Here is a 24,489-nt window from a genome sequence, read left to right on the forward strand (position 1 = left end):
GAGGAGTTATAGGTGATGTGAATTCATGTTTGATTCCCTCATCTGAACAATATTCATCAAATCTAGAGTTTTCAAATTCATTTCCAAGATCACTCCTAATTCTAACAATGCCACATACCTTTTCTCTTTGTATTTGAGTGGACTGTTCTTTAAACACATCAAAGTATCTGATTTTTCTCTAATAAAATTCACCCAAGTGAATCTTGAGAAGTCATCAACAACAACAAGAACGTACATTTTTCCACCAATGCTTTCAACTTGCATAGGTCCCATCAGATCCATGTGTAGAAGTTCAAGGACTTTAGATGTTGCTTGATGTTCAACCCTTGGATGAGACATCCTTATCTGTTTGCCAATCTGACATTCATCACATATGCTGCCTTCAACAATCTTTAGATCAGGTAAACCTCTGATTGCTTCAGAAGATAAGGCTTTCTTCATCCCTTTCAGATGTATATGTCCCAACCTTTGGTGCCACAGCTTGATTTCTTCTTCCTTGCTCAAAAGACAGGTTGAGATAAATGACTCTTCCTGAGATACCTAAAGATAGCAATTGTCCTTGGACCTTGTACCTCTCATGAGTACTTCCCCTTTTCCATCTGAAATCTGACATTCATGCTTGGTGAAGTTTACTTGCAGTCCTAGATCACACAGCTGACTTATGCTAATTAAATTGGCAGTTAACCATTTAACTAGCAACACATCATCAAGTCTTTGGTAGACCATGTTTAATTAGGTTTCCAATTCCTACAATCTTTCCTTTGGCTCCATCACCAAAAGTTACATAGCTGGTAACATAAGGTCTCACATCTTTTAAGTATTTATCAACTCCAGTCATATGTCTTGAACATCCACTATCAAAGTGCCAGTCCTCCTTAGATGATGCTCTTAGAGATGTGTGAGCAATAAAACTTGTATTGATACTTTTGTGAGTCCATCTTTTCTTTTAAGATCTCTGCTGAAACGGCTTTGACTCACCATGCAACTTAAAACAGTAAGGTCTAATATGACCCTTCCCTTTACAGTGATCACACACCCAAGAGTCTGATTTCTTCTTTATCTGATGTTCCTTTGAATGTTTGAACATCTGCTCACTCCTGATTGAATCTCCAGTCATCAACCCAATCTGATCTTCCATATGCTTAAGTTGAGAGCTAAGCTTTGACACCTCATCATTGAGTTCTCAGATATGAGATAGATTGTCAAATCTTTCATCCTGCAGTTGAGCAATTTCTTTTACATGATCTTCAACCTTCTAAGTTAACTCAGTATTCTTTGTAATCAGGTCATAGTAGGATAAAGCAAGCTCATCATAAGTCATCTCCTCTTCACAAGATTCAGTGTATGAAATAATTCTACCAGTCAAGGCAGAGACATGATTTGCAGATTCAGCTTTCACCTCATCATCTGAGTCATCTCCATCTGACCATGAGACAGCTAGACTTTTCTTTTGTTTCTTCAGAAAAGTAGCACATTATGTTTTGTTGTGGCCATATCCTTCACACTCATGACATTGAACACCTTTGTATTGAGAGTTCTTCTCATCAGACCTTACCATCTTCTCATAACTTGGTTGAGTGTCAATGTTTGATCTGATGTTCTGACCATTGGGTTTGGGCCTTCTATCAAACTTTTTGAAGATCTTCTTGAACTGCATACCAAGTAGAGCCAGAGATTCTGTCATGTCTTCATCATCTTCCTGATTAACTTGTAACTTATCAAGCTCTACACTAGACACAAAAGCACTCCCTTTGCCCTTCTTATCATTCTTACTATTGACAGTTATTTCAAAATTTTGCAGGGACCCGATCAATTCATCAACCTTTAAACTTGAGATATCCTGAGCCTCTTCAATAGCAGTAACTTTCATGTCAAACCTCTTAGGTAAAGATCTGAGAATTTTTCTAACTAGTTTCTCATCAGAAATTTTCTCTCCAAGAGACTCAAAAGAATTTGCAATATCAAGAATATTTAGATGGTAATCTTGAATACTTTCATCCTCCAACATTCTCAAGTTCTTAAATTTTGTAGTAAGAAGTTGGAATTTAGCACTTTTTACCTTAATAGTGCCTTCATGAGCAGTCTTGAGAATTTCCCAAGCATCCTTAGCTACAGTACATTGCTTGATCAATCTGAACATGTTCTTGTCTACACCAATGAACAAAGCATTCAATGCCTTGAAATTTCCAAGAGCCAGTTCATCTTCAGCATCAGTCCATTCTTCTTCTGGTTTCAAAACATCAGTCATGCTACCGTCAGCATCAAGCGCCACTGGATGTTCCCAAAATTTCAGAACTGCCTTTCATGTTTTGCTGTCAATGGATTTGAGAAAAGAACTCATGCTTGATTTCCCGTAATCATAGTTTGAGCCATCCAACAGAGGGGGTCTGTTTACAAATCCTCATTCCTTGTGCATGATGCTATAATTGACCTCCCTGGAGCTCACCTTAAAAACAGGCAGGGTGCCTGCTCTGATGCCAATTGAAATTCTAGCGCACTTGTTTTAATATGTTCTGTATGATGTTTCAGCGTTTGCAATGTTACGATTAATATTTCAACATCACGCGATAAATAGAAATAAAAACAAGAAAATAAATGAAAGGAAACTAAAGAACACAATGAGTTTGTTGACCTAATTCGGTGACAAACACACCTACTCTAGGGGCTACCAAGCCAGGAAGGAAATCCACTAGTGTAGTCCTTATTCAATAGCTCTCAGCAAACTCTTCGTTTACACTATATGACCTAGGACTTACCCGTATTGATTTCAACCTAGGAACTTCTAGATCTGAGATCCCATCTCACTATCGTAATGGTCAGTCATAGCCCCTGTGACCTATCAGACCTAAACCAAAACAAAAGTAGAAGTTACCTTCCAACACAAACAACTAACACCTTGTTTCACAACTTCGGTGTAATACAAAGAGTATCAATACTCACACACAGTCCTAACAAGTATCACAAACGATACAAGAAGAACACACAGTAAGAGATTCTAAACTTGCATCACAAACGATACAAGAGCAGAATACATGAAGACTCAAACCCTAAAAATCTAAACTTTTAGAATGACGGCTTGAATAATCAATTAGGTCTTGAAGTCTTCCTTTTATACTGAAGCAGCTTGTGCCAAACAAGAATCAGAAACAAATCTGGAAAGTCCTAAAATGTCGGAACATTTAAAGGATCATTTTAACCAATATTAAATATTACCTAAAATATAAAATACACTTTAGAAATATTCTACAGCTTATTCTTAGAAGATATGCGCGTTGCTTGATCAATAAGATAAGGAAATATTGTTTCCTTAAACAATGAAGGGTGCGCGTACATAAAGACATGAACCCAGACACACTGAACCGTGCCAGGATGTTGGAACATCATATCCAACATCTTACAGAGATGCCTAAACACATGTTGGGACATTGGTTCCAACTTACATCAAGGATATTTGTTTTAGCAACAATGCAGCCAATACAAATACCCAACATCTTGCTTGAATCTGATTCTCAACTAGATATCAAAGCCATTAACTCTAATCACGTGGTGCCTTGGACGCTAAAAAATATATGGCAGATGTTAAGAGTCCCACATCGGATAGGACATGGCCTGACAATGTGTTTATAAGTGGGGGAAATCCTCACCTCACAAGCCGGTTTAGTGGGATTATGTTAGGCCCAACCACGATTTCTAAGATGGTATCAGAGCCTCTCCAAGATCCATTGGGCCACCTGCTATCAGGTTTTCGTTATCGGGCCACCCACCATTTATGTCCACGAACCAAGCCAAATAGTGCTGGTCGTGAGGGGGGGTGTTAAGAGTCCCACATCGGATATGATATGGCCTGACAATGTGTTTATAAGTGGGGGCAATCCTCACCTCACAAGCCGGTTCTGTGGGGTTGTGTTAGGCCCAACCACGATTTCTAAGAGCATAATTGTTTATATATAATCAAAAATATGAGATTTTTTGTATCCCATATTTATAGGGAGGGTAATGTTTGTGTTGATGGACTTGCTAACTATGGTTTAACTTTGTCATATGTAGATATGTTTTGGTCTGATACTATCCCTGACTTTATCGGGAGGGAGTACATTAGGAATATGCTGGGAATGTCCAACTTTAGGTTTATCTCTTTTTGAGAAGGTTTTGGTCTAATCCCCCTTTTTCTATCATGTGCTTCTTTTTTGCTTATATATGGAAGTGATGCTCTTTGCAACTTTTCAAAAATAAATAAAAAAATTCCCAGGTGGTATTTTAATGTCTTTCAAAATGATTTTCTCAATAGTACAAATAAGTGGTTGCCCAATAATTCTATAATTTTTTTAAAGGGTGATGCTAACTTGTGCCTTAGGGGAACATGTTAAGCAACGATAAATAGAAATATTTTCTTAAATTTTGTGCATTCAATTAATCAAAAGTAAAAAAAATCAATTTCAAAGCATTAATTACAACAAAGTATTTCTACTTTTGACACATTAAATTGTGCTTTAAAGGCACAAGTTTGCATTTGTACTTTTTTTTTTTAAATTGTTAACACTGTTCAAACCACCATTTTCAAGTTTTCAATAACCTTCATATCTATTACTGAAAGAAGTGTTTTTCCCGAATGTTTCATTATGATGAAATGTGTATTTATATAATGATATTGTTTTGGGCCTCAAGTATCTATAACTTAGGTTTCAATGATCTCTAACAAATATACAATATACTAATAATTTATACAGTGAATATTTATATTATAATACACATCCGTAGTCGAAACGGGAGGTTGACCAATGTTGAGACTATGTCTGAAATCATAAAATAGTTGGATGTATTATTAATGCTTGTAGACAGTTGTTCCAAAAAAGATTTCAAAATTCTCATGTCGAGTTTAATATGAGGCAAACTAATGGGACCGTTCATGAATTAGTGAGGGTAGCCCCATGTGATGTTAGCTCTCACATTTATCATGATGTACAGTCATATATTGACACATTTTAGCTAATAAAATGCATGTCTACAAATTCATAAAAGAACATACTTTATGACATGCAAAAATAAATATTTTTTTTATTTTATATAACAAACAAAGAGGTGTAGAGTTATCAAAAGACCGGAAGAAATCTTAGCTCCGTTGTCACCCCTACTCCTCATTAGGCATGGCAATGGAGTAGGGAGGGGACGAGTTTTGCCTACCCCATCCCCATCCCCTACTCCCATACACTTACCCGCTACCCAACCCATATTCAAAGGGGATGAGAAATTGAATCCCATCTGTCATACCCTAAATTTTGACCATTTTAAATTTTTTTACTCGTATTTTAAAGCTAATAAGTTTCGTCGTTTCAAAATTAAGTTTGGTGGAGTTTTTGAACTCCGGCACGGTGGTGCACCACCGGCCACCGTGCCGGAAAATTTTTGTGCAACCGGAGAAGACAACTGGTTTTTAGCGAGAAATCATGAGTGAGGGAGGGAGTAAAACACGTTTTTGTTAAGAGGAATGAGGGATCTGTTTGTTTTTTTATTTATACCAACCCATGACTTGCTCCAAACGGTCTGATCCATATGTTATTACCCTGACCCGTTTTGCTTGCCTTTAACTCATGCATTTCTATGATACCTTGATCACTCATGCTAAAAATTATATCATGCATTTTATTAGTTTATTTAGTGTTTTGAATTTTGTTACATTCATTTTAAGAGTTTTAATTAGCATGCATTGTTTATTATTTAGTTAGCGGTTTAATTTTTATCTCATGCATTTTGCCCCTTGGTTTGGCTTAAACTTAAAAATCTTTTTCATGCATATTTTATTCTCGCATTATTTAATATGTTTGTTTATTTTATGCATTGTATTTTGTTATCATCGTTTTATTATTTTAATTTGTTTAAATAGTGAAGTTTAGTGTGTATTTAGGGAAATAATGTAATTTAATCTTTGCACTTTATTTTCTTGTCATTTATTTTCTCTTGAGACCATATAATGTATCTAGGAGGATATGTAATAATGTAGCAACACATGCACTGACACTATACCACTTTATTTATCGCTTTACGCTTATTTTATTTTTACGCCGTTACGCTAATTTACCGTTAGTTTAGAAAAATCTTTTTATTTCAAAAAATCAAATATGACAAACTTCAAATATTTTTTAATAAACCTTGGACTTTAACCCAAGTGTTTTTTTTTTCCTTTTATTTTCTTAATCAAATGTTTAATCAATTTAACATCCATATTAGACTTGGGTTTCTTGCAATTAAAATTTACCAACTTCATCTTATTTTTTCCTCTCATGCCTTGAGGCCTCTTATCTCTTCTTAAAACCTTTTTTTTTTCAAAAAATGTTAAAATCAATATTACCCACCAAATAATTTTTGAGAGAGAACTACAAGGATTTTGATTCAATACGTGGATATGTAGGCAAATGATTTTATTCCTTCCAAATCAAATAAAAATAACCAAAAACACACTTCTTCTCCCCCCATTCTTTCACCTAGATTCTTAGGCAATAATTTTCAAATAAATAAAATAATTTAGCACAAGATAAAGTTAGGCAAGAGGTTCCTACGGAGTACCGTAGTCGTTAGGGTGTTTAACATCTTCCCTTATCGAAACCAACCCCCGGATCCAAAGTCTCAATAAGGGTTTTTACTCATTTTTTCCCTTCCCACGAATAAAAATCGAGAGTCCAAAGATTGAAGGTTCAAAACCAATTAATGTTTTGACACTCGAAAATCACCGACTACACCATCCCCGTCCCTAATGGGTTCGGGTATTCCCGCCCCATCCCCGTCCCTGCACTGAATCAATTTTTTTAATAAAAAACGAGTTTTTTTTAAGCTTCAATGGTAATGTTATGATGCATTATCCAACAATTTGCGCTCATATTAACATTTCCTTACCAAATAATTCAGTTGCTCATTTAACTACCAATGAAAGTACTTATATCATGACAATTATCAAACCAAATAACATGACATATCATTATCAACCCCCTCAACAAAAACATGACATTTCTACATTCGGGTAGGGTTTGGGTATGGGTTCGGGGTGGATACATATATCCCCCTTACCCGTCCCATACCCGTATTTTGAAATCGGGGAAAACCCAAACACATACCCAAACCCAGTCAAATCGGGGAAAACCCAAATCAGGGTTGGTTTGAGCGGGTACCCATGAGCACAGGTTTTGTTGTCATGCCTACTCCTCACAATAATCTATAATACCTCAAAACAATATATATTAAGGGGACTATACCAGAACCCAATGGAATATATTACAAACAACAGTGTCATTAAAAATCTTACTAGAAAAATTCAATACGTTAACATTTGGTGAAGAAAAAAAGTGCATTGCATACAAAATAAATTGAAATGCCGTAGAAACATAAATTAATTTTGAAGTAAATTATAAAAGTGGAAATATTATGATGCACAAATAATATTATTCACTTGGAGGTAAGATAATTATGTTTTAACTTATTGATACCCATACAAATAGTAGTGACAATAGTTATTAATACACCACATAACTACAGGTTTTATCGCCCTTGGACAATCATTGTCACTAACACATGCAATTTTAGCTGCATTATCAAAGAAGAAAAAAATTATTAAAATGTGATAATATATTTTGTATAAGGCAAAATTTAAGCTGCATTATCAAAGAAGAAAAAAATTATTAAAATGTGATAATATATTTTGTATAAGGCAAAATTAAAAAATTTAAAATGGTGTGAAAATTGCCATACTTTTTATGGACGCTTCAATAAGAAATAGAGAAAGAAATATGATCAAAACATAAACAAACATATTGAATAGAAAGAAAGATGATCAAAGTAAAAAAAAAAAATATCGCTTTATAAGTAAAAAAAATTATGCTTTGTTGATTTCAATTAAGTAATTTTTAGTGCTTAAGAGTTATCAGAAGTCATTTATAAAATTGTAATTAATGTTCAATGTCTCTAATCAATATGTCACGCTTACCTCCGCATCTCATTTTTTTCTTATTAAACTTCATTATAATAACTGTATCCCTAATTATAACCAGTAATTTGTCAAAGATTGCTAATGTATTTAGAACAAAATTAGGACCAAATACGTCAATTTTAATAGAACAATTTTTACTTATAATCAGCTGTTGACGTATTATATTTCTTATTTATATTTTAGCCTTTCGTAAAAGATAGTAGTGAATGATAAATAGATGGATAAACATATTGAAGAGGTGAGAGTCCTCGTGAGCTTATCTCAGTTGGTATGGACAATGCATAAAATATGCCGTTGGAACAAAATGTGTTTAACAATGAACCTTAAAGAGTTTTGATGATAATAAGGTATTAAAAATTGTAAATTGGACTAGCTAATATTTATTCAAGTGTACAGGACCATAGTTAAAAATTTATATCATACAAAGGTTCTGAATGAGCAAATAAAGAGCAAAAGAAATCAACGAAATTGAAGCTTAGATGCTCCTGAAGGCAAAGTGCTCCTGTAGACTAAAGCGCTCCTGAAGGAAAAGTGCTCCTGAAGATTAAAGCGCTACTAAGTCAAACTGCTCCTGAAGACTAGAAGTTCTGAAGCGTCACGTCATCAGAAGCTACATCATTAGAAACTGCCTCATCAGAAGTTGTTTTTCACCAGAAGCTGAAGATCAACTGGATTTGCAAAATTCAAGGATTCAAGAGTTGTTTCATGGATCGAAATTCATCTAAAGACAGCTAAAGACTAGTGGAACTTTGCAACGGTCATTTCAAAGGTGTTTGAAGGCATTTGCTTGCAAAAGAAACGAAAGCGTTGACATTGTACTTTGTACGAACTGTACAACCACCTTCTCCACTACTCTGCAGTTGTCCGCGCTACAAGACAAGAAAACAGCTCCAGAATACGGCTACGCCTGCAAAGATGTTTCTTCACAATGGGAATGGATTTCAAATTGGTTCTTCATAGGACAACAACCAAATCAGGCAAAAGATCATTGGTGAAAGATCAAGCTTCAACAACGACTCTTTTGATGTGCTGGCAATTTCACAACGTCTCTTTCACACCTCTATATAAAGGAGTGAAGACTTAGAGATTGTGTACTCTAATGCTGAACGAAAAACTCTCAACATTTTTACAAGTGCCAAACCTCTGCTGAAATTGTTCTGCATTCACTTAGAATTTCTGTTTATCAAAGTCTTATCTTAGAAATTCTTAAGTCTTAGAGTCTGTATCTGATTATATTGTGAGCACCTCTGATTGTATATCAAGTGTTCAACCTTAAACATTATTCTTTGTAATCTTGTTTGTTTAGAAGTCTCTTGCAGTTGTGCTTGAGCATAGAAGTCTCTTGATTGTGTTCTTGAGCATAGGAAGACTCTTGCAAAGTGTGCTTGAGCAAAGGAAATCTCTTGATGTGTGCTTGAGCAATTGTAATCAGATATTACATTCTAATGAAATCTCCTTGGAAGTGCAAGGGGGACTGGACTACTTCCGGATTGTGGAAGGAACCAGTATAATTGCTTTGTGTTTTTCTTCTTTCATTTCTCTCTGTTTTATTCCGCTGCAAACGCTCCTGACCACTCCCTTCAGAAGCAGTTCTTCAAGCTTCTGAACTTAAGTGTTCTGAGTTTTAGAGAAAACGAAGAAACGTCTAACACAATTCAACCCCCCCTTCTTGTGTTTTTCTCACCTTCATATGCAAGGTCTGCGGTTCAAACCCCAGCCACCACAAAAAAAAAATATTGAGAAGGTGAGAACACATTTCTATTAACCAAAAATACAATCGCATGATCTTTTTACAACATTTATATCAAAATTAATACATATTAAATGTAGTTTCAAAAGTGATTTTACGGTCTCAAAGCTACTTGTAAAACAAAGTTAAAAGTAAGGAAATTCCCGTTTGTTACGGATTAAAATAAGCGACTTTGACATTGAATAATTTAGAGATTATTTTTTATAGATTCTATAAAAAAAATTAGAATTATTTTGCGTTTGTTTATCTTAGTAAAACTTTTTTTAAATAAATAATTTAGTTTATTTGGATACATCTATATAAAAGGGATATTTTTTGTTACAAAACTAGTTCAACCTTTTGATATTTAATTTTCTCTCTCCTTTAAAAATAATCTATTTTTTGACAAGTTGCTCTTAACAGCTTCTCATTTGAAGTTGTTTTTATATTTTTTTATAGATTTTGATTTTTTTAAAAAGTTGTAACAAACGCATGCAAGACTCTTAAAAGTGATTATTTTGTTTTAAAAAGTGATTTTTTTCCTTAAAAAAGCTATAACAAACGGCTATAAGAAAGAAGTTAAAGTTGTTTCATACCATTTTATTAATACTTATTGATCGAACCTGATCAAAAGGTGACTGCCGGTGCTTTGAATGCGGTGGTTGAGACGGTGGTGGAATATATCAGAATGCTTCTTGGAGCGGACGGGAGGTGTGTACCTGCAGGCACTCCGACGCTCAAGTCAGTAGATATCAAAGAGTGATGGTTTAGAGGGAAGAGAGTTCTACCTTGGGGACTGCATTGATTCCCCTATTTATAGAGGTGGAGGGCTGCAGAGTCGTTGTAATGGCACACCTGGCTCCGGCGGTTACAAAATCGTGGGAAGTGTAACCGCCAGAGAGATTATTGCGGGAACGTGCAGAGAGACGTTGTGGTTAGTTTGAACTGGTCTCGCTCGCTCCGTACACCCCCCTCGCGGAGAGGGGGTATGTCGCAAGTAACGTTGCCAAACAAGGAGTTTGGGCTTCAGATTGTATTGGGCCTAAGTAATGGGTCAAAGATCCTTTTGGCCGGTCCAGAACAGTAGCCCCCCAAGTCGTTACTCTTGACGAAGGGTGATGACTCAAGTGTGGACGTCCTGCTCGTTCGTGGCCATTTACGCCATAAAGTAAGAAAATTCATTTTGGTCATAACGGTGTTTAAGTACCTCCAGTCTACAGAATCAAAAGCCTTTTCGAAATCTAATTTGAATAGAAGCATCTCTTTTTTGAAATGGAGAGACTCGTCAACAATCTCATTAGCAATTAATATTCCATCCAAAATTTGCCTACCATGAACAAAAGTAGATTTGGGCTCCGAGCTTAAGCTTCCAATGACGCAACACAATCTATTAGATAAAACCTTAGCCAACACTTTGTACATACTACCAATCAAAGAGATAGGCCTAAATTCTGACAAGACTTTCAACCTTTGGAATACGAGCAATGAATGTATTGTTGATTCCTTTGGAAAGTTTTTCATTCCGATGAAATTCATAAATAAAGCGCATAAAATAATCTTTGAGCTCTCCCCATAAATCTTTTATGAAACCAAAATTAATCCCATCTGGCCCCGGACTTTTATAACTATCACAGTCCCACACGACCTGTTTCACTTCTTCAACACTAAAAGACTTTTATAATTAGGGAATGTTGTTAAACTATAAGGTTCGTTTGTGGTGTCGTTCTTTTATATTACAATTTAGGAATTGAAATATTCGTCTCGTTTTAAATACATGTGATACAATCCTTACTTCATAATTGATAAATGTAGTTGCATTAAGTCAAACAAAAAGGTAGAAGGGATTCGAAGAATCTTAATCGCCGCTAATAATCTAAATCAACCCCATTTACTATTTCTGTATTTTTTTTGTTAGTGTTATTGAAAAAGATAAGTATATTTTTTTTTTTGGAGGTGAAAAAGACAAGTATAGTTCATTACAATTTGACAGTGAAAAATATTTATACCTACAATTTGAATCAAAATCAAATTTTGATAGAAACTTTTATTCGTAATTTATACACATAAGTGTAATAAAAGGAGTGGACAGGTGTCCATGCATGTCTGAACGCTAGTAATTTAAGACAATATATAAAGAGAATACATAATTTTTTTGAACTGCATTTTTTATTTTCTAAATTATACCCTTAAACAAATTTCTCCCTGTGTATTTTAATATAAGTCGTTTTGCAATTTTCAGATATATTAAGAAATGTGGTTAATTTTGTATTGAAAAGAGAAATAATGAATTGCGTCAAAAAAAAAGAGAAATAATGAATGTTTTTTAAAAATCCTTATTAATGATATGGGAAAAAAGTATTAAAAGACTGAAAATAAGAGAGAATAATAAATGGTAAAAGGTATTATAGGAGAAAAAATCATTAAAGATTCATCAGTATTATAAAGCGACTTATAATAAAAACAAAACATTTTTTTTCAAAGTGATAATAAAATACCGAAGGAGTATGTAAAGACACGAACACTAATACCAATAGCAAATGACGCATTACGTCCAATACAATTGTCTGTTTGTTTGTCTGTTTTTTTACTGTGTTAACGCGTATAAATTATAAACAGTATTTTTAAAATTTAGATTTTGATTAAAATTATATGTATAGATATGTGAACTTTTAAATAATAACAAACTTTCACTACTACAAAATACCTCCTTAATAGCACTTATTTTGGCTCTTAATAGCGCTTCTCAAGCGCTAAGAAAGCCCCCGCTATAAAAGGTCAGGAGCCTATAATAGCGCTTTCCAAACGCTATTAAATAGCAACACGTCAATAGCGCTTTCAGAAAAGCGCTAATATAGCCTTATTCTAGTGCTATTAAAGTAGCTTTTCTAACAGTTGTTTCTTAGCACTTTCTGAGAAACGCTATCGTAGCCTTTCTACTCAAATAGGGGTTTCTTAGCGTTTTACTAAAAGCGCTAATAAAAGTTGCGTATTTTTTTTTTAAAATTTGTAACCAAAAATGCTATAATTAAACGCTATAATAAGATACTGAAATATGAATATAACAAATTACATTCATGATAATCTCATTACAATCTTCAGAATTCATTCCATAAAAAGATAAAAGTACAAAATAAAGATAAAGATGAGGGGGGACATAAAACCAAAACCCTCCAAAAAGTACTAATTTGGGAAACCAGTCTTGTTCCTATAGCAAATTCTGCCAAAATCCGAGAGGCAAATCATTGTACCAGAAATGTGAGGATAAAGCAAGACCAATGTTAGCTAATATGTCTGCACATTTGTTACCCTCTCTATATATATGAGTAACCTGAAATCTGAAGCTATTAAACAAAAACAAACAGTTATCCCACCTATTTCTTAAGCTCCAAGGAACTATCTTTGGGGACTTGAAAGCTAATTGAACTAGCAGTCTCCAGCCAAAGACTGCCAATGATGCATATGAGCCAGCTCTATGGCTACCATTGCTACTATTAATTCTGCATTCAAAGCTGAACATTGACCAATATTGATAGTAAAGGCACTAAAAAACCTGAGTCAGAATTTGTATCCACATTTTATAGCAAAAGTCATCTACGAAATCACATAGCGACAGTCCAAGTAAATTCATTTCAAGAAAATTGAACATAGTAAAAAACTTAATGTTACAAATTTAAATTAACTCAACACAACTCATGATCGGCCGTTCACATCAACAAATTTACCAGACATAATACTTATCAATTTTGTCAAGGTCCTCTCTTCATCAGATTCACATTATGATTATGTATTTATTATGTCATATAGCAAACATAGATGACAAGTCCCCTTTTTTTAGGTAGTATATGCCAATTGTGAAAAGCCTAGCTAGTCACTCAAATGAAGGGGTGTAGCCAAGAATTAAACATCAGGGAGCAAGTTCAGAAGCCAATCTAAACTAAACAAAATTAAAATATGATTCAGATAGATACATAAGTTACATAACAATATAACTTAGCAACTTTCATAATTAATCTGAACGGAAAAATATATTGCATGCGCACAGGAAAGTTCTGTTAACTATAATTGTTTAATTTTGTTTTAATAAAAACTTAGTTAAGGTCGAATAAATTAGAAGTATGTTGTCATACCCCAATTTTTGACCTAAGGATCCTACATTCATACACCGACACGTGTCCTTTGACTTTGTTCAGTCTCTGACTTTTCGGTGAAAAATTTGGCAGAGAGGTATTTTGAAATACCTCATATTTTGTTCCGAGTCGGGTCCTCTTCTCTCATTTGTTTTTATTTTATTTCCATCTTTTATTTAAAATGTTTTATTTAATTTATTTCAATTTCGTTTTATATCTTTTATTTTTTTATCTTTATTTTGAGTTTTTGTAGTTTATTTATTGTTATCATGATTATTATCGTTATTATTATTTTTTATTATTATTATTATTATTTTAATGTTGTGCCCATGAGGAATCAATTGGTCCGGCGTGCATTGCTTGCAAGCAAGGATATTCCCTGTCTCTACACTCCTGTCTGCCAAAGCACTCACACTGAGAATCAACCCATGCTCCAATGAGTTTCCCACGTCTCCACTAACAGGTTGTTCACATGGTTCACATTCAAAATCCAGCAAAGAATTCCAATGAAGGAGGACCCTTTTTTTGCTGCTTATAAGGACACACAACTTCAGGCTCTAAGGGGTCACACACACAAAAACACACAACACAGAGGAAAATTCTTTCATATAAACCTGCACAACAAAATAACACAGGACCGAATTCCTCTACAAAGAAACCAGCAAGCAAAACACGAACAATTTTACACAAATCCAAATCCTTTGGCCAACACCAATCACCTACAATCAACAATCCAGTCCTCAAACCAATACAAGCCACAACCAATTTCATACCAGGACTTTCAATACAGTCACGCATATCACATAGAAACCATTAACCTGCAAACCAAACACACAGTAACACGCATAGCTTCAAGCAATACAACAAGAATCCAACCGACCAGAATCATCAACACTAGAAACCACTCATCAATCCAATCCACGTATTACAAACTCAGACCAATCAAGACCACATCCAAATAATCCAAACCCAATCGGCCTCAAATACCAACATCAACAACCACACACACGCTGTTACTAATACACAACGCCACCATACACATTCAAACCAACACAATCCAAACACCCACACAAAGGTAGTCTCTTTTCTTACATTTAAATCTTAGGTTTATCTTTTAGTTTCTTTTGTTGAAAAACATACAAAAAAAAGGAGAAGTAGAACAAAGAAAAAGCAAGAACAGAGAAGAAAAATCAAAGAAAAAGAAGGGAGAAGGCGTGAGAAGAAGAAAGAGAGGAAAGAGAAAGGAATGTTAAGAATGAAATAAAACCGGCCTTGATCCATATGTACACACTGAACCGGTTCGGTTCGTTTGAACCAAACCGATTCAGACATTAAGCCCAGCGCCCCATCTATTCTTTCAAGCCCAGTTCCCATTTTCAATTCTTGCACCACCCTACTTAATTCCTGCACCCCCTGCATTTCATTTATGTTTCTTTCTCATGCATTTTAATTTATTTAGCATTTTTATTTTCATTCTCATGCATTTTTATTTTCTTGTTCGCATCTCATTCATCATTTATAAATTATCGCATGCATTTTTATTTTCTTGCAAGATGTAGAATGTACTTAGGTCTAATGTAACACAAAAATAATGAAAAATAGTGTGCGTGTGTGTGTTTCATTTATCGTTTTATGTATTATTGTTAGGGACTACGTAGTGATCCAACGTCACTGCAAGTCCACACGCTTTATTTTTATCACTCCGTTAGTTTAATTTTCATCTAATATTCAAAATAACAAAAACATTCAAATATAAACCTTGATCTTAAATCAAGTGATCGTCTTTTTATTTTTCTTTCTTAATCAAATCATCAATCAATTTTAATTCTACTTTGAGTCATCTTCCTTTAATATAAAAAAATACAAACAAATTCCAATTTGCCATTTGGCTTTTCTTTTTAAAACCTTTTTCAAAAACTATTAAAAAAACACAAAACAAATCAAACGTCAATTTTCAACCCCGAACTACGAGGTTTTGATCCTTCACGGGTACGTAGGCAGAGGATATGTTTCCTTCCAAATCAATAAAAATGTAGATAGTTTAGGTCTCTATTTTATTTCATCATTTCAAATTCATTCTTTTAGAGCAAGCCAGTTAATAGCACAAAATTAAATAAAACCAAAAGGTTCTCGTAGAGTACTACGAATATTTAGGGTGCTAATACCTTCCCTAAATATAACCAACCCCCGGACCCCCCAATTTAAATAAATTTTTTCAAAGTCGTGAAATCAAAAGGGGTCTTCGACCGTCCGAAAAATGACGCGACATATGTGAGTTTGATGAACAATTATTGATTAGACTTTACTTATCTCTTGTTCGAATTCCGATTTACTAGGTCTCTTTCCCCCTATGGAGTTAATACAACAAAAAAAAAAAACTAGATCTATGAAACTTGCCTGAATTCAATAGTCAAAAGGGCAAAATAGGACCTGATAAATATCAAAGCTATTTAGAGCATCCACAATGGAGACACCCATATTTGGGTTCTTAAACGAGTCTCATGTGTACACATCACTCATTTATAATTTTTTAATAGTAGTACCTAATAAGCACTCAATCACTCCAACCCAGATCTCACACAAAGTTCTTAAATGGGACCCACTAATCAACTATCAATAACTTTATATCATTATATTTCAATTTTTTAATATTAAAAAAGTGTGGGTCCCATTTAAAAGTGGGGGTCTTAAGTAAGACCCCGGGTCTTATAAGATTTTGAAAAAGATTCTCTCTAATGGAAGTACCTAATAGGTACCGGGTCTTAGTTAAGACCCTCTCCCAGTGGAGATGGTCTTATCCTATAGATATAGAACCAATAAGGTAGAGTCCAGAAGACAAAAATTCTAACTTTTATTGGCCATCAATAACCTTTTAAATAGTAGCTTTATTGTTGAAAGAACAATGGCATAATCATATTATGGTACGAACAAAAAATGTTAGCAATATCATCTTACCTTAAGATATCATGCAAGTTCATTGCCATGTAAAATGTTAGTAAGCTTACTGACCATATGCCTTCCATCTGTCAAAACTGTACAAAAAGAAGCAAAAATAAAGAATTATAAACTATATTTATGCTTAATTTCTACTTTCAACCAAGGTTTTCACAAGTTATTTCTTTAATAAATGGTAAAATAAAGTCAAACTGTTTTATATAAACTATAAGTTGTTCTCTTAAGATATCATTTATGAAGCATGGACTCCAACACAGACACCTGACACGACATTGACACAGACACGGCGACACCGCTTAATCCAATCAAAATAGACCCTAAGTGATTATTTACAAGTTACTTGAAGCTATGAATCGTAACTTCTCATTCTATACTTGATTTTTACACACAAGTTTATAGTTGACCACTCACTTTTATATGTATCCTAACATAAACCACTTTATCATCCACTCACTTTTAGCAGAGTAAATTTTACATAATCAATTCACTAAAAATCAATTTTTGTCAAAGGAGAACCAAAGATACACAAAATCAAAGTTTTGAGTAATTAGAATCACAATTATATCTCACATCAAAATACAATTATCCACTTATACAAGGTGAAATTAATAATTAGATTAACAAATTAAACACAAAAATAAAAGATGCAAGCATTGCATACCTTAGAAATAACATAAAATGAACCAAGAACAAGCTCCAAAGTCTCTTGGGCAGAAGCAGCTCCAAATTCTCAAACAGGTGAAAATGTGATTACATGACTACTATTTTTAAATCAAGCAAAGGACATGAGTATGACATTTATATAAATCAACCAATTGGGTGAAAATTTTCATTTTTAGTTATTGTTCTATTCTTTGAGGCAACGATTTGAAATCATGTTTATAATGATTCTTTTTTGCTTATGTGTACTTGTCATGTTAAGTTGTTCATAAATATTTATAGTGTAGATTATAGATACACTATTCTGTCTAAAAAGCATAAAATACATTAAACCAGCAGATCTTGTATATTGTAAATTGTAGTTGTCAATCAGAAGGTTTTGAATGAGTGTTGATTGATATTTAATCATCTCCAAACACTAGAAACACTATAACCAAAAAATTAATCAACAACTTAATGAGCAAATCTACAAACACCAAAGTTCAAATATCCTAATACATTGATCATCCAAATTGTCTATTTTAAATTTAAAGAGGGTCTCATCGGTTCTAAAGATCATTGCCAATGTGTCCTGTAAACTTAAATTAAATTGGTACTTAATATTATCAACCAAATGTCTACAATTACAAACACAAAAACTACCTATAACAACAATAAACAATTTAACTTAACCAATGTACACATAACCAACTATTTCATTCAACAGAACCCAATAAAATCTCATCCATTAACAAAAAATATTTTAAAAAACGATAACCATATGTCACAAACATAATATAAAAGAGCAACATAATTCAACTTGATCAATGATTATACGAAATAGTACCTGACAAACAAAATAATACCGATTTATGAAGGACAAACAGAGACAATGGCGGCGGCGGCGATGACGGATGCTCTTGTCTTTACGGCTCCAATCGATCAATCAACTAATGAAATAGGAATTGAAATGAGTGGGGTTTTGGGGTTTTGATGGTGTACGATTTGGGACGTTGATGAGAGTGACAATGAAGAGTTTGGGTTTTGGGTTCACAATTGGGGTGTACGATCCAGGTAGGTGTGAGGTTCGGTGAGGAGAAGAGTTGATGGTGTGAGGTGAGGGTTCATGGAGAAGAGAGTGATGGTGTCTTTTGATGAAGGAGTTCGGTGATGGAGGAGAAGTAGGAACGTAAGTACTTCGTCGGTGATGGAGAAGTTCGATGACGGAGGAAAGAAACATTATGCACGATGGAGAAGCAGGAAGCCTTATGTTCTTTTTTTGTTTTTTTTTTTTTTACAAAGAAAAGGGTTATGTTCTTTTTGTTTTGTTCTGTGGGCCCAGGTTAATCCCTTTGTGCGCGAAAATGAAAATAGTCCGCCTCTTTTTAATTTTCATTAAGCTCAAACAATAGCGTTTGTGTAAAAACGCTATCTATACCCCCCTCCAACAATAGCGTTTTCTGAAAAGCGCTATTAGTGCGAACCAAAATAATAGCATTTATAGAAAAGCGCTATCAAACCCAGTTTTTAACATATTTTTCTTAGCGCTTTCTGAAAAGTGCTATAACTGGTCTATGAATTGCATTTTCAATAGCATTTATCCAGAAGCGCTATTAAACTTGTGCTATTAAAAGTCAAAATTGTGGTAGTGTTTGTTTATCATTTACCAATAATATAATAAATATAATAAAAAAAATTATATTTTTCAGTAACATTTTTTTTGACACAATATTTTTCAATAACATCAACAATAGTATATCATTCTTAAAATATAATTTATTTAAGGGTATAAATTAAAATATAAAAAAGAAATCCTAGTCAATAATAACCAACGGTTCATCAAATGCAACGTGCCAAATATGCCTATGAAAAAGCAGCACAGCATGGAAGCAAGGGTTGCTAGAGTTTGAACCCATAAAAAGATTGGTCCAACTTAGACCAAATTTTTAACCAGTAAATTAGATTATCCCACCATATTTTATGGTTCATCAATACTAAACCCAACCTATCAACTTCATTCTCGCATTGCAACTCTAGCATCACTTGGGTTTGTATTTCTTTTTTAGGAAACGATACACTCAGGATACTAGATTTTTCTATTATTCTGTACTTTCTAAATGGACGGTAAACTTTCCGTATGAATTTTAACATTGCTGCATGTTCAAAGTTCGAATCCGGTCTTGAGCATGGAGGGGTGTTAAAACTCGCTTGTGAGTTTTTATCCAATTTAAGTCTCGCAAGACTCTAAAGATTAGTATCCGCAATTGTGCACGTAGATCATTCCCGGTTTACACCAAAAAAAGTTCTATTTTTGACGGAATATAATGAATTTGTTTGAAGATTGGAGTGAAGTCAGAATATAATTTATTTGATCATTAAGAGAATGTGGAATGACCTCATCAACAAAATAATTATCCTGCAAAACAGATTGATTGTTAAATAAAGCGGAAAAATGATTCACTACATGATTTGCAATTTCTTGTTGATCAATAATGAGATTATCGTCATGTCTGATGGGATTTATAAGCTTTGTGGTATTCTTTATTTTTGTCATCATATGGATATATTTGGTATTTCTGTCCCCTCCAGCATGCCAAGTAACTCGAGCTTTATCTTCCAATAAAACTTCTTCAATGGTTAAGAGCTTCATCAAGCTTAATCTAAGCCAATTTTCCTTGATCTAGCAAATCATCAGACTGGCCATGAGTTGAAATTTGTTGTTGGATAAGAAGTAAAACCTCTTCGGTAGATCTGACCCTATCCGGACATTACCAAAATTTCTTCAATTTTATTTAGTTTTTATTCAAGTTAGAGGAGTTTTAGAAGAATTGCATATGGTTTTCCGGATATTTTGAGTCATGCAATTCTAGTTTTCCTAAAACCAAACAGTTCTAAGGTGTTTTTGATGTAATTCAAGATAAAATCATGCAAATCGGCAAAGCAAGCCATCCAAGAGGATTTGAGAAGACATGAATAGAGTTTCAAGAGACCTCTGAAGACAATATAAGAAGGAGAAATTATGTTCCAAGTCCCAAGATAAGTTATATGAAAGACCTTACGTACGACAAAATTCTTCTATGAGCCCCCCGAGCGTGAACCATGCGCCCCGGACACGCAGGATTAGGGAAACTGTAATAACTAGGAACACAGTGGGAAGTGAAATACCTGTTGGAACATGTGTGGAAATTGAGTAAAAAGACTAAACACAAATTCCCATGTTGGGTAGAACTAGTGTTGTGTGAATTGAAAAAAGTGGAAGTCCACATCGGATGGAACACACACATTAGTAGTGTTTATATAGTGGGGGTGTACCTCTAATTAATGGGGGTACATAATTATGTGAACGAAGTAAACACTATAGAAAAAATATATATTGATATATATTTTATTATTTGGAAATGATAAATTAAATAATTAATTTAATCATTATTAGAAAGTGTTTTCTTAGTCCCCAAGTTTCGCTAAAATATTTTGGAACGCAATCTAGAATATTTTGGAATACAATCTGAAATATTTTGGTAGGCAATCTAATATATTTTAGTACTTGATCTGAAATATATTTTGGTACATAATATAATATATTTTTTGTACTCATTATATATATTTTGGTACTCAATTGAGATATTTTTGTACTAGATCTAATATGTGAATTACTTAATCACAAAGTAATATATTACTTGTTCCCAAAGTTTCTCATATTACTTGTTCCCAAAGTTTCTCACTTATTAGTTGTGAATTTTCTCTATAAATAGAGAGCTCACACAGTGCATTCTACACACCAAAGAGTTTCATTGAGTTGTCGGGAACTCTTTCTCTCTTCTCCCTTTCTTGACTTGTGTTGACGAGTCTTTTTTCTCTTCATCTCCTTTTTTTGTCCCTTCGGAATTAAGAGTGTTCTTAAGACCATAGTCCCTTCTCGGTTTAACGTCCCTTTGGAATTATGAATGGTCTTAAAAAAACATAGTCCCTTCGATAATATATGTCCCTTAGGAATAAAGAGTACTATTAAGATCATAGTCCCTTTTCGTAATAATAATGTCCCGTCGGAATTAAGAATGATCTTAACGGTATATAAATTATTTCAATAATTTTCTATTTGAGGAGAAATGGTGGTATCACCATATTTGAGTGGTCGTAGTGTCATATTGATGTTTTGGAGAAATTAAAGTTAGAATGATGATAACACCATATTTGATTGGTCTTAGCACCATAATAGAGTGGTAACAGTATCATATTAAAGTGGTTTCAGTATTAAAGAGTGGTCTTAGTATCATATTTGAGGGTGTAATTCTCGAACGGTTTTCTACAGTGCAGTAGTTAACCGCACAGCTGTAGCTGGGCTTGTTTTATCCTAGAGGCGGCGTGGTTGATAGTCTGTCTTGCACAATTTTGGGCAGTGCCATGAAACGTCTTAAAAAGAGCGACTTGGTCGTGACTCAACCTAGTAACAACTTCGGTAGATAATAGAATTTGGAAATCCAAATACAACAGTTTGGAAATCCAGAAACAACAATTTTAAGACGTTTCGAACTGTCATGTCTACCGAAGAAGTTACTTATTAAGGTTCCGTTGTCCATAAATAAAACAAGGATAAATCAAGTTATAGAAATACATCTTTCCACAGAAACAATGAAGTGTTTGTTGTTACAACAACAACACTAAGAAATTCACATGTCGCTTTTAATGGTAAAGCGTGGAGTTAATTGTGGATAGAAAATTGTCTCGGCAAATCCATATATTTTGGCAAAAATTATGCAAGTTAAATCCTATTTATTTGATAGAAGGATTAAGTGTTCATCTCTTTGATAGCTATTCAGCTTTTGACCGCCCCTAATCAAAGCTACTTTTGAATAGCTTGAATGTACCGAGTAATAGGAGGACAATTTCATCAGTCCCCTTGCTATATGTTTGAATGCGATCATTGTAAAATCAAAGATTGAACAAATTGAAAAGGATTTTTGATGATATAAATATTATATGAGATATTTGTTCCAAATGTTTCATATAAAAATAAGAAAGAATCTGAATTTCAGATTTCTACTGAATAAGACTGAGTTGACTCAGACTTAAAGAGAGACTTGTGTATCATACATTCTTGTGCAAAAAGATTGCACCTTTGATGGTATGTTCAAAATTAAACTCTCCTTCTATTTTATTAGTTGTGTGATTTTAATATTTGACATATCAAAATTTATTGTGTGAACAATCGTTTAATTTTAAACTTGAGTAACTTGGACTTAATTCCAACGTTATATGATTAGACAATTTTATTTTTTGCAGTCAAGATATATGAACCAAAAAATTCATATAAATCAGAATTTAGAGAATTTGAATCTCTAAACTTAATAAATTATGATATGTGCAAACTTGATGGCACATAATCTAGAAGTGATATTTTATCATATTTATTGATGAAATTAAGTATATGAAATTGTCAATCGTGATATTCTCGTGAGGATTTCCATCGCGAGATATAGCAGTACCCAAAAAAATAAATAATGCATTATTTATTTTTTTGGGGGAACTCTTTTTGCATTATTAATACTATCAATTTACATTTAAATATAAAAAGTCAACATTAAGTATATTTATATTTGTCTATACAAAACGTAATTTAGTAATAGTCATACGCATTTTAAACAAATTTGTTAATCCAATAATTTTTCTTAATATGTATGATTTTTGTTAGATGTTCCCATAATAAGAGTATATGTTCCTATAATCGGGTAAGAGATGTTAGAGTATTTTTCTTAATAACTTTAAGGTTTACCAAAGTGGAGTTTTAAGTTCAGCATAATAGTAAGGTGAAACAATGAAGAGGTTGAGGCTGAAAGTTTTGCGGTGTTAAGGTGTGTAGGTATATGTGATGACGTCACATTTCATATGATGTAGATTTTTTCATGAGTGGTGATACACATACCACCATAGGTGGCATACCACTCCTACACCCCTCCATTCACACACTGCCATGTGGTCTAAATGAGTGACTCATCCTGACCCCACCAAAACTCATTCCTTCACTCTGTCCCTTTTCACTCTCACTCACTTCCATCGATCTCTCTCACTTCTCTCTATCTCACCACCACACTCCTCTTAACCACCACCACTCCCTCTTTCTTTCTCGTCTGCCACCACCATAACGGCCACCACCACCGAATCCTCTCCTGCTGATGCAGGATGAAATCATTCCATTCGTAAGCGAGGTCGAAGCCCCTTCTACTCCAAAAAACTTCTATTCTTCTCAAGATCGATGCTTGGTTTGGTTCCAGGAAAACCTCCGCCGCCATCAGAACTGCTCTCAGCCACGTTGAGAATCTCATCACTGGTGTTACCAAGGGTTTCCGCTACAAGATGAGGTTTGTGTATGCTCATTTCCCCATCAACGCTAGCATCACCAATGACAACAAGTCGATTGAGATCCGAAACTTTCTTGGAGAGAAGAAGGTATTCAATTTTTTTCGTAATCATTATTTTTATTTTAATTTCTTCAATTTTAGGTTAAATAACCTTGTTGTTTTATGCAATTTTAGACTTGATAACCCTAGTTTTAATCTAATTTATAATCTGTAATTAGATCATTTTGTAATAATTTTCGTATATTACAGACGTTAAACATTAATGTTTATTAGTGCCAATGTTTTTTTGTGATTAAAAAATGAGTTAATCTTTTATCTGGTGATTAAAAATGAGTTAATTTTTTTATTTTGGTAATTAAGAATGAGATAATGTCTGATTTATTTGGTTATCTGGTTTAGTTATTTGTGATTTACTAGTTTGAGAATCTGTGGTATTGAATCGAATAATGTTGTATTAGGTGAGGAAAGTAGATTTGCTTGATGGAGTTTCAATTGTTCGATCTGAGAAGGTGAAGGATGAGGTTGTTTTGGATGGAAATGACATTGAGCTTGTTTCTAGGTCATGTGCACTTATTAACCAGGTACACCCCTTAACATGGTCCATGAACATGCTTTATTTTTGTACATTTTGCTTTATGTTTCTGAATGTTGTTGTTGTGTTTTTGGAACAGAAATGCCAAGTTAAGGCCTCTAGAATTCTCCCTTAGT

At 33.8% G+C, this 24,489-nt stretch overlaps 1 protein-coding gene and 1 long non-coding RNA gene across 2 annotated transcripts; one reads left to right on the forward strand and one right to left on the reverse strand.

Moving 5' to 3' along the window:
- Positions 1-7,374: 7,374 nt before the first annotated feature.
- LOC146916877 (uncharacterized) lies at positions 7,375-7,871 on the reverse strand. Its single transcript, XR_015015347.1, has 2 exons — positions 7,738-7,871; positions 7,375-7,572 (listed from the first exon to the last, which is right to left on the reverse strand). It is a non-coding gene; the product is annotated as an uncharacterized LOC146916877 (long non-coding RNA).
- A 10,446-nt stretch (positions 7,872-18,317) lies between these two features.
- On the forward strand, positions 18,318-24,488 carry LOC146916878 (large ribosomal subunit protein uL6-like). The gene is made up of 4 exons (XM_085721761.1): positions 18,318-18,412; positions 23,695-23,869; positions 24,240-24,362; positions 24,453-24,488. Exons 1-4 carry the CDS (start codon positions 18,318-18,320, stop codon positions 24,486-24,488), a joined length of 429 nt encoding a protein of 142 aa, XP_085577887.1.
- The last annotated feature ends 1 nt before the right edge of the window (position 24,489 follows it).

Source organism: Medicago sativa, chromosome 6, assembly GCF_051527215.1.
Source record: "Medicago sativa cultivar Bolivia chromosome 6, Bolivia_mono, whole genome shotgun sequence".
NCBI lineage: Eukaryota > Viridiplantae > Streptophyta > Magnoliopsida > Fabales > Fabaceae > Medicago > Medicago sativa.

Coding starts and splice junctions, on each gene's coding strand:
- LOC146916878 (XM_085721761.1), top strand. CDS start 18,318: ATGGCGGCGGCGGCGATGACGGATGCTCTTGTCTTTACGGCTCCAATC. Junction 23,870..24,239: donor ACTTTCTTGGAGAGAAGAAG/GTATTCAATTTT, acceptor ATGTTGTATTAG/GTGAGGAAAGTAGATTTGCT. Junction 24,363..24,452: donor CATGTGCACTTATTAACCAG/GTACACCCCTTA, acceptor TTTTTGGAACAG/AAATGCCAAGTTAAGGCCTC.